At 61.0% G+C, this 15,119-nt stretch overlaps 1 protein-coding gene across 1 annotated transcript in view; it reads right to left on the bottom strand.

The window, feature by feature from the left end:
- Hspg2 (heparan sulfate proteoglycan 2) overlaps window positions 1–15,119 on the bottom strand; it is a 90,012-nt gene that overhangs the window by 9,087 nt on the left and 65,806 nt on the right. The window contains exons 49-76 of the mRNA XM_015484794.1: window positions 15,097–15,119; window positions 14,732–14,882; window positions 13,890–14,035; window positions 13,668–13,803; window positions 13,099–13,250; window positions 12,811–12,946; window positions 12,564–12,715; window positions 11,890–12,025; window positions 11,558–11,709; window positions 10,708–10,846; window positions 10,459–10,610; window positions 9,628–9,763; window positions 9,376–9,527; window positions 9,029–9,167; window positions 8,226–8,377; window positions 7,907–8,054; window positions 6,645–6,790; window positions 6,099–6,240; window positions 5,469–5,620; window positions 4,910–5,126; window positions 4,553–4,732; window positions 4,042–4,302; window positions 2,714–2,918; window positions 1,936–2,033; window positions 1,367–1,633; window positions 764–873; window positions 456–603; window positions 71–379 (exon numbers count right to left, since the gene is read on the bottom strand). Coding sequence (XP_015340280.1) covers window positions 71–379; window positions 456–603; window positions 764–873; window positions 1,367–1,633; window positions 1,936–2,033; window positions 2,714–2,918; window positions 4,042–4,302; window positions 4,553–4,732; window positions 4,910–5,126; window positions 5,469–5,620; window positions 6,099–6,240; window positions 6,645–6,790; window positions 7,907–8,054; window positions 8,226–8,377; window positions 9,029–9,167; window positions 9,376–9,527; window positions 9,628–9,763; window positions 10,459–10,610; window positions 10,708–10,846; window positions 11,558–11,709; window positions 11,890–12,025; window positions 12,564–12,715; window positions 12,811–12,946; window positions 13,099–13,250; window positions 13,668–13,803; window positions 13,890–14,035; window positions 14,732–14,882; window positions 15,097–15,119 — 4,437 coding nt within the window. The remainder of the gene's footprint in view (window positions 1–70; window positions 380–455; window positions 604–763; window positions 874–1,366; window positions 1,634–1,935; window positions 2,034–2,713; window positions 2,919–4,041; window positions 4,303–4,552; window positions 4,733–4,909; window positions 5,127–5,468; window positions 5,621–6,098; window positions 6,241–6,644; window positions 6,791–7,906; window positions 8,055–8,225; window positions 8,378–9,028; window positions 9,168–9,375; window positions 9,528–9,627; window positions 9,764–10,458; window positions 10,611–10,707; window positions 10,847–11,557; window positions 11,710–11,889; window positions 12,026–12,563; window positions 12,716–12,810; window positions 12,947–13,098; window positions 13,251–13,667; window positions 13,804–13,889; window positions 14,036–14,731; window positions 14,883–15,096) is intronic.

The following is a 15,119-nucleotide window of genomic DNA, read 5'->3' as shown; positions in this document are numbered from 1 at the left end:
AGGAGGAATGGGTGAGAGACGGCAGAGGGAGAAGGAGCAGATGGGACAGGAGGGCTGGGCACTGAGGTGCCAATGGCAGAGAGGCTCTGGGAGGCGGGGATAGCGCAGAGGAGGAGCGGTGAGGAGAAGAGGCAGGAGAGGGTCCCCAGAGCAGGGGCCTGTGGCCTGGGGGCTCTGCAGGTGTCCCCTCCCAGAGGGCAGGACTGGGGGCTGCCACAGGTCCCCTCCCAGGCCAGCCCCAGACCCACTCTCTGCTGCTCACCATCAGCTGAGTCTGGCCGGAAGGTGACCTTGACCTCAAACTTCCTGTAGGCATCCTTGATGGTGGGCAGCGGCAGGAAGGAGTGGGGGGTCTGGGTGAAGTAGGGCACCACCCGCTCTGTGGGCACAGAGTACGTTAGGATGCCCTCCAGGGAGTGGGTGGGGCACTGCCCACTCTGGGGGCTTTGTCTCACCTGGGACCTGCAGATGGGCAAAGGCTTTGACCTTGCCCTGGCGGTTGGTGGCGGTGCAGACGTAGGTGCCTGCGTCCTGGGGCCGCACGGAGGGCAGCACGAGCATGTGGTTCTCCAGACGGCTGTTGGGGGGCAGGTGGCCGTCCACCTGCAAACGTGGCCCTGAGCACCTGGCCTTGGCCATGTCTGCCGTGGGTGCCTCCCGTCCTGCCCCAGGCCCACTTCACTCGCCAGGTATGTGCCAGGTCCTGGGGGTGCTGAGATGGCCAGTGAGGCAGGCCCCGCCCAGGTCCCTGCCCAGCATTTACCTTGCTCCAGGTGATGTCAGGAGTCGGGTAGCCGGAGGCCATGCAGGGGAAGACAGCCGAAGAGCCGGCGGGCACACGCACCTCTGGTGGTGTGGAGATCTGGGGCAAGGCTGGGGGGAAAGACACGGCCATTGGCATGATGACAGCCACTGTGTGTGTGCCCAGCCTGGGCCCTGCCCCATCTAATCCTCACACCATCCTTTGAGGGAGGAGCCATGTCTGTTTTACAGATGAGGGGACTGTTTAGGACTGTTTGTTTAGACGGGGCTCACTGAGTTGTTAGCACCTCGCCATTGCTGAGGCTGGCTTTGAACCCAGATCCTCCCTTCACAGCCTCCCAAGAAGCTGGGATTGCAGGCGTGTTCCACCATGCCCGGCTCCTCCTTTTTCCTCTTGATGCCCATGGCATAGCTCTCTCCAGGGGCCACTCCCTTTCACCCCCTCCTGCCACCATTTGTGATGAAATCTGCCCCTTAAATATGGCCACAGGAAAATTCGCAGGACAGCGGGAAGGAGGAGCAAAGCAGGCCGGGGTGGGGGATGGACGGCAGCGTCAGGAGCTGGCTCCGCTCGAGCCCCACCAAGGACCCTGCTGGCCCTCACCTTGCACAAGCAGCAGCACATGGGACTGGGTGGTGCCGGCCGCGTTGGTGGCGGTGCAGCGGTACTGTCCTGCGTCGGCCAGCTCCACGTGGGCGATCCTGATGACATTTCCGCTCTGCACGATGCCAGGCCGCAGGTGTCCTCCAACTTTGCTCCACGTCACCTGAGGCTTGGGGTCACCCAGTGCCAGGCACTCAAACTCAACGGCATGGCCGACCACCACGGTCTGCACAGTGGTGCGGATGTTGATGAGCACCGAGGGCAGCGCTGGGGAGCAGGAGGTAGAGGTCAGCTGGCCGGGGAGGCCACAGACCGCCTGGAACAGGAGAGCTGGACCCTGGCCATTCCTCCCTCTCAGCATGTGCTTTCCCCCATTCCATGATGCTGCTCTTTGTGTGTGTGTGTTACTATCCTGTGGCCACTCTTTGTTGCCTGAGCACTGGCCACTAGGCCCACCCCGCCCTCCTTCCTCCCTTGCAATCTGAACAAGGCCCCCTATGCCATGCTGGCCTCCAGCAAGCAGGTCCCATGATTTACTTCATCCTTTCACATAAAGGGGACTTCCCTACCTTGGACAACCAGCTGGGCACTGGCCTGGGCCTGTCCCCAAGGCCCATGGGCCTGGCAAACATATGTCCCTTGGCAGCTCTGGTCTAGGTTGTGGATTCTGTAAGGAAAAAGGATTGAGGGAGTCACACCCATTGAGGATGCTCCGAGATCACAGAGAGTTCAGGGCTCACCCTGATAGGAAGCCAGGGCCGGCTGCCAGCCCCACTGTGAGCACTAGAGGTGAGCAGGTGGGGCAACACCCCACTGTAGACAAAGGCCTTCTGCCCTCGATCATGGGTCCATGTCTGGCCCCACAGCTATTCTCCTTCGTCCACTAATACCAGTGCAGCTGGGCACGGTGGCACACGCCTGTAATCCCAGTGGCTCGGGAGCTGAAGCAGGAGGATCACTGAGTTCAAGGCCAGCCTCAGCAAAAAAAGAAGGCACTAAGCAACTCAGTGAGACCCTGTCTCTAAATAAAATACAATATAGGGCTGGGGATGAGGCTCAGGGGTCGAGTGCCCCTGAGATCAATCCTCGGTACCCACCCTCCTAAAAAAAAAAAAACAAACCACCAGTGCAGACATGGGCCACCGCTACTGGGGGTCTCCCAAACATCAAGCGAGGGCTAGGTGCTGGAGAGGACGTGTTTCCGTCTTCTACAACTCACTCTTGGGCTGATAACACTGAGGCTCAGAAAGGTAAAGTGACTTGCGCAAGGACATTGCTTTGGGTTGAGGGCCCAGCTGAGTCGTGGGCTGGGGGGTCTGAGCCCTACCCTGACCCACCAGCACTCACCGGAGCACCCCATCCTGCACGCTGTGGCCAGGAGGCAGCTGGCCCCCTTCCTTGAACCAACGAAGCTGGGTGCCCGCGTCACTGGGCACGGCACAGTGGAACTCAACACTGGCCCCAATGCTCTTGGTCTCCAGCTGAGGGGTGACCTGCACGGTAGGCGTGGATCCTGCCAGGACATGGGTGGCAAGCTGAGAGCCTGAGGGACCTGAAGAGATAGGTGCAAGGTTCTGTGGGTCTCGCTCTGTGTGGGAGGCAGGTGCCTGGCCCTAGGGTGTGGAGGGCAGCCCCAGGCAAGGGCGAAAGGAGTCTGACATCTTTTTTTTTTGTACAAGGGATTGAACCCAGAGGCACTTAACCACTGAGCCACACCCCAGACCTTTTAACTTTTTATTATTTATTTTTTTGTGGTGTTGGGGATCAAACCCAAGGCCTTGGGCAGCGAGGCAAGCACTTTACCAACTGAGCTATATCCCCAGCCCTCATTTTTTATTTTGAGAGAGGGTCTCACTGAGTTGCTGGGGCCTTGCTAAATTGCTGAGGCAGGCCTTGAACTCCCAAACCTCCTGCCTCAGGATCCCAAGCCATTGCGCCCGGCTAGGAGTCAGACATCTTAAGGAAGGATGACAAAGACTGTTCCGGCTGTAGCTCAAAATAAGAGATCAGGGACGTGCCATGGTGAAGACTCTGGTGTGTGCGATGGGCGGGTGTGGAAGCATCGCCTCCATTTCCTAAGGGCCCCACGAGCTGTGGGCAGCTGGTGCCTCTCTAACTGCTTACGTGGAGGCATTTCCTGTCCACCTTACCATCTGTCTCTTACCAACTGACCAAAGAGAGGGCCTGTCTGAGACCACAGTCCAGGCCCTTGGCTAGTGGGCTTCATGCCCTGCTGTTTCTAGAAGTCCCGGCCCAGAAGCCCTCGCCTGGCTTTGCAGGACTGGGCCTAACACTGTTGTCCCTCTCAAGCATGTTCCCAGTCTGCCTGGGCCCTGTGGTGGACAAACCCAGGGCAGCTGGGATGAGTGGGTCCAGGTCCTGCCCTGAGCGCCTGGCGTCTGGCAGGTGATTGGCTGGGGTATTTGCGGCTGGGGTATTTGCGCACACGGTAGCTTCCCCTGCCAGGGCAAGTCAGTGCCAGGGGAGGGAGGTGGTGATGGAGGCGGGCGGGGCTGAGAACACAGGGCACTTTCTGGAGCAGGCAAGCCCGGGTGCGCCCCGGAGAACCGGGGAGAGCAGGGTGCTGTGGTGGGGGAAAGGAGGGAGGCCTTGGTACCCCATGGGCCCAGAGGCAAGCTGGCTCCTTTCCGTCCACCCGGAGCCCTGCTGCTTACCTTGGACAAGCACCTGGGCAAAGGCCTCTGCTGAGCCCACCCTGTTAGCGACCTGGCAGCGGTAGCGGCCAGAGTCCTCAGGGCCTGTGGCCTCAAACTGCAGCAGCTCGTTCCTGGCGGCTGCACTCTGGGGGAGGGTGCCGTCCGCGCGGCTCCACTGGAAGCTGAGTGGGGGCGTGCCGTGGGCCAGGCACTGGAGCCGCACGGTCTCCCCTGCCCGCACGGACGCGTGCTCTGGGACGACGGTGGCATACGGTGGGCCTGGAGTCAGGGGACACAGAGGTGGGGGGAGGACAGGTCAGGATGGCAGCAGGGAATTGGGCCTGGGTGACAAAAGACCAGGGAAGCCCAGAGGACAGGATGGAGAGTACCGGGGCCAGGTGGGGACATGGATGGCAGCAAGGGCAGTCTCTGAGGTCCTCCGGATGGGAGGGGGTCCCGGGGCTCTGTGGGGGACTTTGTCCCCACACCATGCACAGGGGAGCCCAAGGGGAGGGGATGAGCATCTTACTCTCCACGTGCAGCATGATGGTGGCCTCGGCATGCCCTGCAGGGCTGGTGGCATTACAGATGTACTGGCCCGAGTCCTGCTGGGCCACCCTGGGGATGACCAGCGTGTCGCCTTCCAGCCGGTGCTGCCAGGGCAGGGGGGAGCGCAGCTTGGACCAGTGGATGGTGGGCGTGGGGCTGCCTGTGGGGTAGAGCAGAAGATGGCCTTGGTTGGACTGGTGGAGGGTGACCTGCCCTCCACGGGGCCACTAAATGGGTGCTTCCTGGCCACAACATCATCTTCAGATCCCACGTGTCTACAACCCAGGCCCTAGGGCACCTCTGCTGTGCCAGCCCCGTGGGCCACCCCTGGCCGCACCTGTGGCTGAGCAGCGCAGTGTGGCCGTGTGCCCAGCTTCCAAGGTCAGCTCAGCTGCTTCAACTTGGACCTGGGGGGCCCCTGGGGCCGCAGTGCCTGAGTCCACGATCACCTCCACACGCTTCTGTGCTGTGCCCAGGGCGTTCTGGGCGAGGCACACGTACTCACCCGAGTCAGCCGGGGAGACGTGGTGGATCCGCAGCTGGGAGCCATGGGTCTGTCAGCGGGAGGAGAGGGGACCCATCAGGCCAAGTGGCTTGAGACAGGGGTCATGGCCAGCACAGGTCTTCCTGAGGACCTCAGGAGCTCGGGTGCCAGCTGAGCTCAGGGCTGAGCAAAGCTTCATTCCCAGAACCCCAGGGACCAAGGGGCTCACTCCACAGAGGGGACAACTGAGGCTCAAGGGACGAGCAGCTGCAGGGCTGGGAGAAAAGTCCAGGTCCCTCAGGAATTCGTCCCCCTGGTCCCCTAGCAGGGGGTTTGCATGAGGTCTAGGAGCAGAAGGAAAATACAGGGTGGATCTTCCTGCATTAGGGTCCCCCCCAGCCGGGCCCCATACCTGGTGCCGGGCGGGCAGGCTGCCCCCTCGCTTGTGCCACGTGACCTGGGCATGGGCCTGTCCGGGCACCACGCAGTTCAGATCCAGGGTCTGCCCCTCAGCCACGTGTGAGGAAGAGGCCTCGATGTACATGGGCTGGGCCAGTCCCGGGGCTGTGGGGACAGGGGCCGGTGAGAGGCAGGCTCCTGGGGTAAAGCCGGGACCTTTGGTGTTGACACAAGGCCACTGGTCTCCTGGAGGTGCTGAGGCTTGCGAGTGAGTGACAGAGCTGAGCCACATTGACCTAAGAAGGTCCCCCTTCCCTGGGGACTTATGAGCTGGGCCAGGGCTCACTCCCACTGGTTAAGGGGAGGGGCTGGAGGACAGCCAGGGCCCAGGGACACAGAAGCAGCTGTGAAACTTCACCAGTCACATCTGGGAACACCTGGCTAGGCTTGGTCTTCAGCCATAGAAAACCCCATGATCCAGGTGACAGTAAGTCCCTGGTAGAGCACTCGCCTCATGGGTGAAGCCCTGGTTTGATCCCCAGTAACAATGACCAAAAAAGAGTCCTGAGGTGAGATCAGGAGCAAAACCAGGAAGGGCCCCGAGCCCGGGCCTCGCCATCACCCACTGCTCCTTGTCACTCACCAGGAATAGGGCCTGGGCTGGAAGCCTCAATCGTGACCAGGACAGAAGCCTCCAGGGTCCCCGAGCTGCCTGTCACTTGGCATGAGTACTCCCCAGAGTCGGCAGGAGACACGTGGTTCAGCCTCAGTAGGTGGCCGTGGACCTGGCCAACGTGGGGTGAAAGTGCACGGAAGAGCTGGGAATGGTGGCCCAGGCCTCCCATTGCCACACCCTCTTGTCCCTGCGTCCCCTGGCTGCCATGCAGGCTGCCTCCGACTGAAGGTGACTCCCTTTGACTTTAGTGTGGCATTTAGGTTTCTGAGGACACTCTTTCTGGCAGGAGGAAGTAAGAATCAAGAGTAGGTAGTGTCCTTTTGTAATGTGCACCAAGGTGCAGGGTGGAGGTGGTGGCCGGGTCACTCCCAGCCTCTTCTCAACCCCCCGACTCCAGCCATCTGTTACCCCAGCCCTGAAACCCCCATGGCTGGGGCCACCTTTCCTTCAGGGTCGGGTTTGGGAAGGACCGCTGGGGAGGGTGGCGCGTCCTGTTTTTCCCAGATTTCATACCTGGTGCCGGGCGGGCAGGCTGCCCCCTCGCTTGTGCCATGTGACCTGGGCATGGGCCTGCCCGGGCACCACGCAGTTCAGATCCAGGGTCTGCCCCTCGGCCACTTGAGAGGAAGAGGTCTCTATGCGAATGGGTGGGGTGCCTCCTGGGAGAGGGGTATAGCAAGGGGTCAGTGAGCAGGGGCTCCCACCCCTGTGTCCTTAACCCCTCTCCTGGGTGCCCTGATGTGTAGATCAGAGGCCACCAGCAGAGTGACTTTTCTACCTTCCCACTACATTTGGGTCTTGAGTAGGTGGCCTAGCCACCCTGGGGATGGGTGAGCCTGGAGATAAAGGTACCACTTTCTGGCCCCATTCCCATCTCCCAGGACCACTAGGGTCAGGGCTAAAGCCAGGAGCCCCCACATAGATCACTAACAGTTCCCAAACTCCAACAGTGTGTCCCTAAGAACATAGACCCCGGGGCCAGCCTGCCTGGGTCAAGCTCCTGTTCAGACACAAGGATCTTTAGAAAGCTGCTTCTCCTCGGTCTCAGCTTCCCATCTATATGTGGAGAAAGCACTCGTGCCCACCTCAGAGGGCTACGGGGAGGATGGGATAGTTACTGTGTGTGGGTCCACCAGGGCCAGCAGACAGCGAGCCGCCCACTCAGCCATGCACGCCTGGTCACGATTTCCGCTACTCTGTGGGCCCCTGGGCTATTAATTACTGTATACTCTCCTTTCAATGGACTCACTCTAAAAACCTTCATTACTTAGCCCCGTTATAGGCTCTGATTTCCATGAAGTCACGGCAGGTTTGATGTGTCACATTTTTTCCTAATGTACGGCTCCCGTAAGATGTCTATTGTATCACCCACAAAGTCACCCAGGGCTACCCCAGAGGCACAGGTCCAGGTGTTAGGGGACTCCCTGGATGATTAACAGTTAGACAGTAGAAGGCAAGAGCTCTACCACCCCCTTCACAATTGGGAACAGTGACATGTGAAAAGGCAAAGTCCCTTGGGTGACATCTCCAAGTAGGGACAGAGGAGCTGGGACTCAGGCCAACTGATGCCAGCTCCAAAGCCTGTGCTCTCAGGTCCTTGACATGGATGGGACCTCCCCCAGCCTCAGCCTGGCCCCTTGTCCTGGACGGCGGGAGTGGGCAGGAGGCAGGAGTCTGGAAGCGGAGGGCCGCTGGTCTTCAGATGCCCCCCTTTACTGTTCCCCTCTCCACCCCCCTCCCTCTTCCAGGCTCCCAGGCCCCTCAGGCACCCTCACCAGGGACATGGCCGGCACTAGATCCAGAGGCCTGGATGGTGACCAGGACTGAGGCCTCTTGGGTGCCAGAGCTGCCCAGCACACGGCACACATACTCGCCCGAGTCAGCAGGGGACACCTGGTGCAGCCGGAGCCTGGAGCCGTAGGCCTGGGCAGGGAAGGACAGAGAGAAGGACCAATCTGGAATCCTTGAAGGCCTCTAGCCCAGGTGGACGTGGCACCCCCCTGGGGCTCCCAGGCCTCTCTCTCGGGCAGAGTTAGCCAGGGCCCAGCCTGCAGTCAGCCAACAGTCCTCCCACCGTTTCCTGCCGACCCATACCTGATGGTGAGCGGGCAGGCTGCCCCCACGCTTATGCCACGTGACCTGGGCATGGGCCTGCCCAGGGACCACACAGTTCAGCTCCAGGGACTGCCCTTCGGCCACATGTGAAGAAGACGACTCAATCCTGATGGGCACAGCACTGCCAGAGACTGGGGACACAGGAGCAGCAAGTCAGGGCTTGGCCAAGGTCAGATTTGAGAAGAGGTTGTGGGATCCGTGGCCCCGGGATGGTCTCAGTTAACACTTACTAAGGACTCCCAGTGTGCCAGCCCTGTCCCCAGCCCTTATCCGTATTAACTCATTTAACCCTCACAAAGTCACATGCTAAGAGTGGCACTAGTCACATGTGGCTATTGAACACTTGAAAGGTTAGAAAAAAAAATTTTTTTTGTAATGCTGGGGATTAAACCCAGAGCCTTATGCCTGCTAGGCAACCACTCTACCACTGCGCTATGTCCCCGGCCCCTTTTCAAGTTTTATTTAAGTTCTCGTTAAGTTGCCCAGACTGGCCTTGAATTTGCAATCCTCCTGCCTCAGCCTCCCAAGTAGCTCGGATCACAGGTGTGCATCAGTGAGGTTGGAATGATCCATGTCCCCAGTTACCTGGCCTGGAGACTGAGGCAGAGAGGGAAGAGTAACTCCCTCCGTTCAGGAGTAATGCACCTGGTGATCTGACTCAGGCACCTTTGTGCAGAGCCCTACACTGACCACTACCCAGGTCTGAGGACTCTTATCACAGGGGACGCTGTCACTGGGTCCCACCATCTCTCTCCTGGGACGAGGGTTTTCATCAGACTCACCAGAAGGGATGCTGGGGCCAGGGGCGACCGAGACCATGATGGAGGCCTCCTGGGCTTCGATGTTGTTGTTGGCTCGGCACACGTACTCGCCAGAGTCGGCCACGGTCATTTGGTGCAACCGCAGGCGGGAGCCGTGGGCCTGGGGAGGAGAGAGGGGAGAGCTGAGGAGCCCGTGGTCACAGCTGGCTCGGGCTTCCCTCATGAGGCACGTGGAGGCTGCCTTCGGTCTACCCCAGGCCCAGGACGCGAGAGTGTTTAGGGCCTAGAAGGAGAAGCCCCTGAGCGGTCCCTGTGGTGCCCACCGCAGGGGACCAGGGCTCCACTTCCACCTCCGGGGCCTCGGCTACCTGGTGTCTGGAGGGCAGGCTGCCCCCACGCTTGTACCACGTGATGGTGGCCTGGGTCTGTCCAGCCACCACACAGTTCAGATCCAAAGTGTCTCCTTCCACCACCGAGGGGGACGAGGACTCAATCCTGATTGGCGGGGAGACACTGGGCACTGGGGACAGAATGGGGAGGACGACACCAAGTCAGACAAGGCCGATGGGGCTGGGGACCTCTGTGCCACGTGCCCAGGCCCCTGCCCTCCACGCTCTCACTGTGGGAGGAGCCGCTGCCCTGGATGGTGACGATGAGCGAGGTCTCCCGGGAACCAGCCCCGTTACTGACGTGGCATACGTACTCGCCAGAGTCGGCGGGAGTCACCTGAGGGATCCGCAGCCGGGAGCCCACGATCTGGAGGGAGCAGGTGACAGTGGGTGGGGATTCTAATCACGGGGGATGCTGTCACCTGGGTCCCAGGTGTCTCAGGCCCCTCGCCTGGCCTGCCTCTGGGCCTGGGGGGATGGCAGCTCTAGTGTCTGTACTGTTCTCCTCGTCACCTCTCCAGAAGGCCTGTGGAGGCCCTGGCAGGGGTGCCCGAGCTGTCATATGTGTCGTCATTCAGCATGTCTTTGCTCCCTTTATTTATTTTATTTTTAATTTTTAATTTTTTTGTTGTTGTTGTTGGTACCAGAGATTGAACTCAGGGTCCCTAACCACTGAGCAACATCCCCACCATTTGTATTTATTTTTAAAAATTTTAAGACTGGCCTCTAACTTGTGGTCCTCCTGCCTCAGCCTCCTGAGTCACTGGAATTATAGGCATGTGGGCCTGGCCTGTTCCCTTTAGACAATGAGCAGAGAGTTGTTTTATTTTACTGGGATCTGTGGTGCCAGGTCAGGGCTTGGCCTGCAGCGGCCTCTCGGGGAGGCTCAGTGGGTGAGCAGACCCACTGAGTTGGCAGGATGCACTTCTGTGTCTCAGAGGACGACGCCATCACCGATGCTCCATGTTTGTTGAATGACTAGATGAGCTCAGAGGGGTACCGAGAGCCTGCCTCCCTGGCCCTCCCACCAGGGCAGTGTCCTCCCTGCCGCTGGCTCCGAACCTGGTGCCGGCTGGGTAGGCTGCCTCCGCGTTTGTACCAGGTGATGGTGTGGGGAGCTTGGCTGGCGACCAGGCAGTTGAGGTCCAGCATGTGACCATTGGCCAGTGAGGCCGAGGAGGACTCGATTCGCACGGGGTACACCACGCCCTGGGCTGGGAGGACAGGTGCAGGGCAGGCTGTGGGAGCTGCTGAGGAGGCCATGGCCCCTAGCAAGCCCCCACCATTTGCCATGATCTCTAAGACACTTACGGTGGGAGGGGCTGGGGTGCTGCTGGATGGTGACAAGGACTGAGGCTTCCTGGGTGCCCGAGCCACGGACCACACGGCACACATACTCCCCAGAGTCGGCTGGGGTCATCTGGGGCAGCCGCAGCCTTGAGCCATGCACCTGGGAGGAGGGGCAGGTCAGAGGCGGGTCCTGGGCTTGTGGCCAGGCTCCCGCTTCCTTCCCTCACTCCCTCATGGCCCAGCCAGGGAGACGCACCACTGAGGATGGGCACTGGGGACAGAGGGGCGAGGACGACACAATTCCTGCCCCAGAGGTGGCACAGGGTCTAACCTGCCACCTCGCCCACGTCAGCGACTGCAGACACTTGGCACCAGGGGGACGTGGGGAACAGCATTTGCTGACACGCTCAGGGTAGGTGAAGCACAGCATGAGCTCATTTGGTCGATGAGGACATTAAAGATCAGAGAAGTCAAGAGACTGGCCTGAGTCACTCGGCAGACAAGCAGCCGAGCAGTAATGAACCTGAACATGCCTGAATTCAAAAACCATGATCCAGGGCTGGGGCTGGGGCTCAGTGGTAGAGTGCTGGCCTAGCACGTGTGAGGCACTGGGTACGATCCTCAGCACCACATAAAAATAAAAAATAAGAATACTGTGTCCACTTAAAACAAACAAACAAACAAACAAACAAACAAAACAAAAAAAACTAAGATCCTGTGTTTTTTGCTGTGGTGCTGGGGGTGGAACCCAGGGCCTCACCCACGCTAGGCAAGTGCTCTGCCCTGAGCCGCAGCCCGATCCTGAGCCTATGCTCTTTATTCTGCAGTTAGGAGCACCTTCCAGAACCCTCCTCCACCCCCCACTTCCTACCTGGTGTCGTGAGGGCAGGCTGCCCCCGCGCTTGTGCCACGTGACCTGGGCGTTGGCCTGCCCAGTAACCAGGCAGTTCAGATCCAGGGTCTGCCCTTCAGCCACGTGGGAAGACGATGACTCGATTCGTACGGGCGGGGTGACCCCGAGTGCTGGTGATAGAGGACAGAGGGTCAGCCCCCCGCAGGACGTGAGAAGAGACAGCGTGAGTGGGGACAGGGGCCACTAGTTTCTTGGGAGGTGTGGACTGAGGCTTTTGGCCTGATCCTGCACAGCTAGGACAGGGAGTCCCTGAGTGGGCCCCCAGCCCTGTCCCCTCTATTGCCACTCACCAGGCACGGAGCTCTCAGGCTCAATGGTGACCAGGACGGAGGTTTCCAGGGGCACGGAGCCGCCCACCACTCTGCACACGTACTCGCCGGAGTCAGCAGGTGACACCTGGTGCAGCCTCAGCAGTGAGCCGTGGGCCTGTTGGGAGTGTGGGGTGAGGTCAGGGGGCGCCCCCGCAGCACCCCCAGAGCCCTGGAGAACTAGGGGCAGGGGAGCACCCCGCCAAGCCCATGCCCAGGTGGAGCGGCTCTCAGGTTGAGATGCACCCGCAGCGGCCACGCCGAGAATCCTGAGCGGACACCTCCTTCCCCCTTAGAGGCCTCCTGTCCTCGGGGGACCCCAAATTCTAAAATACAGTGTGGCCACAGGCCATGGCACTGAGGTGGGAGCAGTCCCTCGGGGCACTTCTACGCACTGGGCCCTGAGAGCTCTGCGATTGAACTTGATCCTTGGGGTAAGTGTCACTATCACCATGTTACAAATGCTAGAACTACGGCACCGAGAAACGAGCACCGGCCTAAGGTCACAAGTGGTGGACTGGGACTCACGCATGGGCTGGCGGGGCCTCGACTCTGGGTTCTAACCCTGCACAAGGTTAGAGGGGGCCAGGGCCTCAGTCCTCCTCAGCACCCAGTGCTACCCTCTTCTCGGCCCCTCTAGCCTCCTGGCTCTTTACCTGGTGCCGAGCGGGCAGGCTGCCCCCGCGCCTGTGCCATGTGACCTGGGCGTGGGCCTGCCCCGGCACCACGCAGTTCAGATCCAGGGTCTGCCCCTCGGCCACTTGGGAGGAGGACGACTCGATGCGGATGGGCGGGGTGCTGCGGGGGGCTGGGGAAGAGATCCCTGGTCACTCTAGTCCTCTTTAACGCTGCCCGGGCCTCTCCTCTTTCTGCATCCCAGCCCGGCCTGGGGGCCCCACTCACGATAGGCAAAGTTGGCCCCCGGGGTCCCGGTTACTGTGACTGTGATAGAGGCCTCCACGCCATTGCTGGCCCGGCAGACATATTCTCCTGCATCCCCTGGAGAGGCGTGGAAGATGTAGAGGCGGGAGCCACGGACCTGGGCGGCCATGGGAGGGAGCATAAGATGGGGCTTCCAGAGCCCAGGAGATCCCCAGCCCTGGGCTAGGAACTGCTGGACCCCCAGTCCAGGAGCCAGGACCCCACCCCCCACCACCCAAGGCCCCTTCCCATGTGCCAGGAGCTGAGTACCTGGTGGCGGGCCGGGAGGCTCCCCCCACGCTTGTACCACGTGACCTGGGCATGGGCCTGCCCTGCCACCACGCAGTTGAGGTCCAGGGTCTGCCCCTCGGCCACTGAGGGGGATGAGGACTCAATCCTGACGGGCGGGCTGGGTCCTGGGGCTGTGGGGACAGGGTGAGGGTAGCAGATGCTCCCCTGGAGGGAGGACCTGTGCCACCCGGAGCTGCCTCTGCCTTGGGCCTTGGGGGGTTTGTTGGCCTGGATTGGAAATGCTCAGCTCAGTAACCGAAACAGCAGAGCAGGCCTTGGGCTGAGCCTGGCGGAGCAGAGAGAGGAGGCGAGATGAGGAGGGAGCCGAGCTAGGAAAGGAGGAGGCCGGAGCAGAGGCCGAAGCAGTGACGGGCACAGAAAGCCGGTCAAGGAGACGGCAGGTCACTCAGGCAAGCGGCCTTCCTGGGCAGGCCCCGAGGCCAGCTCCAGGTGGGCTCCCTCCCCAGCTGGCAGCAGGAGTCACCTGGACCCCACACCCCTGGGTGGCCCTCAGCCCCGTCCAGCACTCAGTGTCATCAGTCTCTCACCAGGGATGGAGCCAGCGGGCTCGATGGAGACCAGGACCGAGGCCTCCGAGCGCTCCGAGCCGAGGACCACGCGGCACACGTACTCTCCCGAGTCCACAGGGGACACTTGGTGCAGCCGTAAAAGCGAGCCGTGGGTCTGCGTGCAGAGGAGGGTGGGTTGGGAGGAGACCAGTGCAGCCCTGTCCACCCCCTCTTGCAGGCTGGACCTGGGGGCTGTCGTACCTGGTGCCGGGCAGGGAGGCTGCCCCCACGCTTGTGCCACGTCACCTGGGCCTGCCCCGGCACCACGCAGTTCAGATCCAGGGTCTGCCCCTCGGCCACTTGGGAGGAGGAGGACTCGATGCGGATGGGCAGGGTGCTGCCTGGGGCTGGACACGGGGTGGATCAGAGGCCTGGCGCCTGAGCCTCAGCCTGCAGCCCTGGGCAGAGGGCCATGGCGGAAGACCAGGCCCCAGCTTGGGAGGGCTGACTCGGGGCTTCTCTGCAGATGGAACCACATCTTCTAGCTCCTTCCCTCCCTGTCTCCAGCTTGGGGCTCCAGGTCCATCTACCACTGTGACCTCTTATGACGAGGTGGTAGGAAGCCACCCAGAGATGCGGAGAAGTCACATGACAGTCTTCTCCAGAGCATTCACCACGTGATCTAAGCGCTTTCCACTGACACCGTCTCATCTAAACCACACCACAAACTAGTAGGTAATCTAGGAATGGTACCGTCTCCATTTCACAGATGAGGAAACTGAGGTCCCCAAAAGGAAAAGAACTGGTTCAAGGCTGACAAAGAGAGGAGTCAGGACTAGAAGCCAGGTGAGCCCAACTCCCAGCTCAGAGTTCTGCCCTGAGGCGCTGCTGGCTGCCAACCTTCTGCAATGGTACCATCACTTGTGGTCCAGCCAAGCTGGATCAGCCCTCTGGCCCTGGCCCCTGCTCCCTGAGCAGGCAGCAGAGGGTCAGAGCCTGCCTGAGATGTCCCCTGTCCCAATGCCACTGAAGATCACATCTTCCCCGGAGTATCAGGGAGCCCAGGGCTCAGCCGTCCTGGCTGGCAGTCCCCAGCTTCTCACCTAGGGTGTGGTTGGGGCCCGAGTGGGTGCTGTGGGGGACGGAGACCATGATGGAGGCCTCCTTGGGGCCCGACTCCATCTCCACTCTGCAGACATATTCTCCAGAGTCCGCTGGTGAAACCTGGGGGATCCTCAGCCGGGAGCCGTGCACCTGGGCCAGGTGGGGACAGAAGGGAAGATGGACAAGCATGTGGCCGCTGCTCCCTGTGGCCTTGGTGGTTCCGCCATCAAACTCTCGTGGGCACTGCTCTGAGTCACCCACCCAGGAGCGAGGAGGGAGGAGGGTAGCGTCCACCCACGCACAGGCCGGCCCCAGCCAGCGCCCCTGCACCCTGGGAACCCTGCCAGAGCGTGGGGCCTCCTACCTGGGCGTGGGGAGGCAGGCTGC

Source organism: Marmota marmota, unplaced genomic scaffold (assembly GCF_001458135.2).
Source record: "Marmota marmota marmota unplaced genomic scaffold, marMar, whole genome shotgun sequence".
Lineage (NCBI taxonomy): Eukaryota > Metazoa > Chordata > Mammalia > Rodentia > Sciuridae > Marmota > Marmota marmota.
The sequence above is the reverse complement of the archived record's forward strand: the minus strand, read 5'-3'. Positions and strand labels throughout refer to the sequence as shown.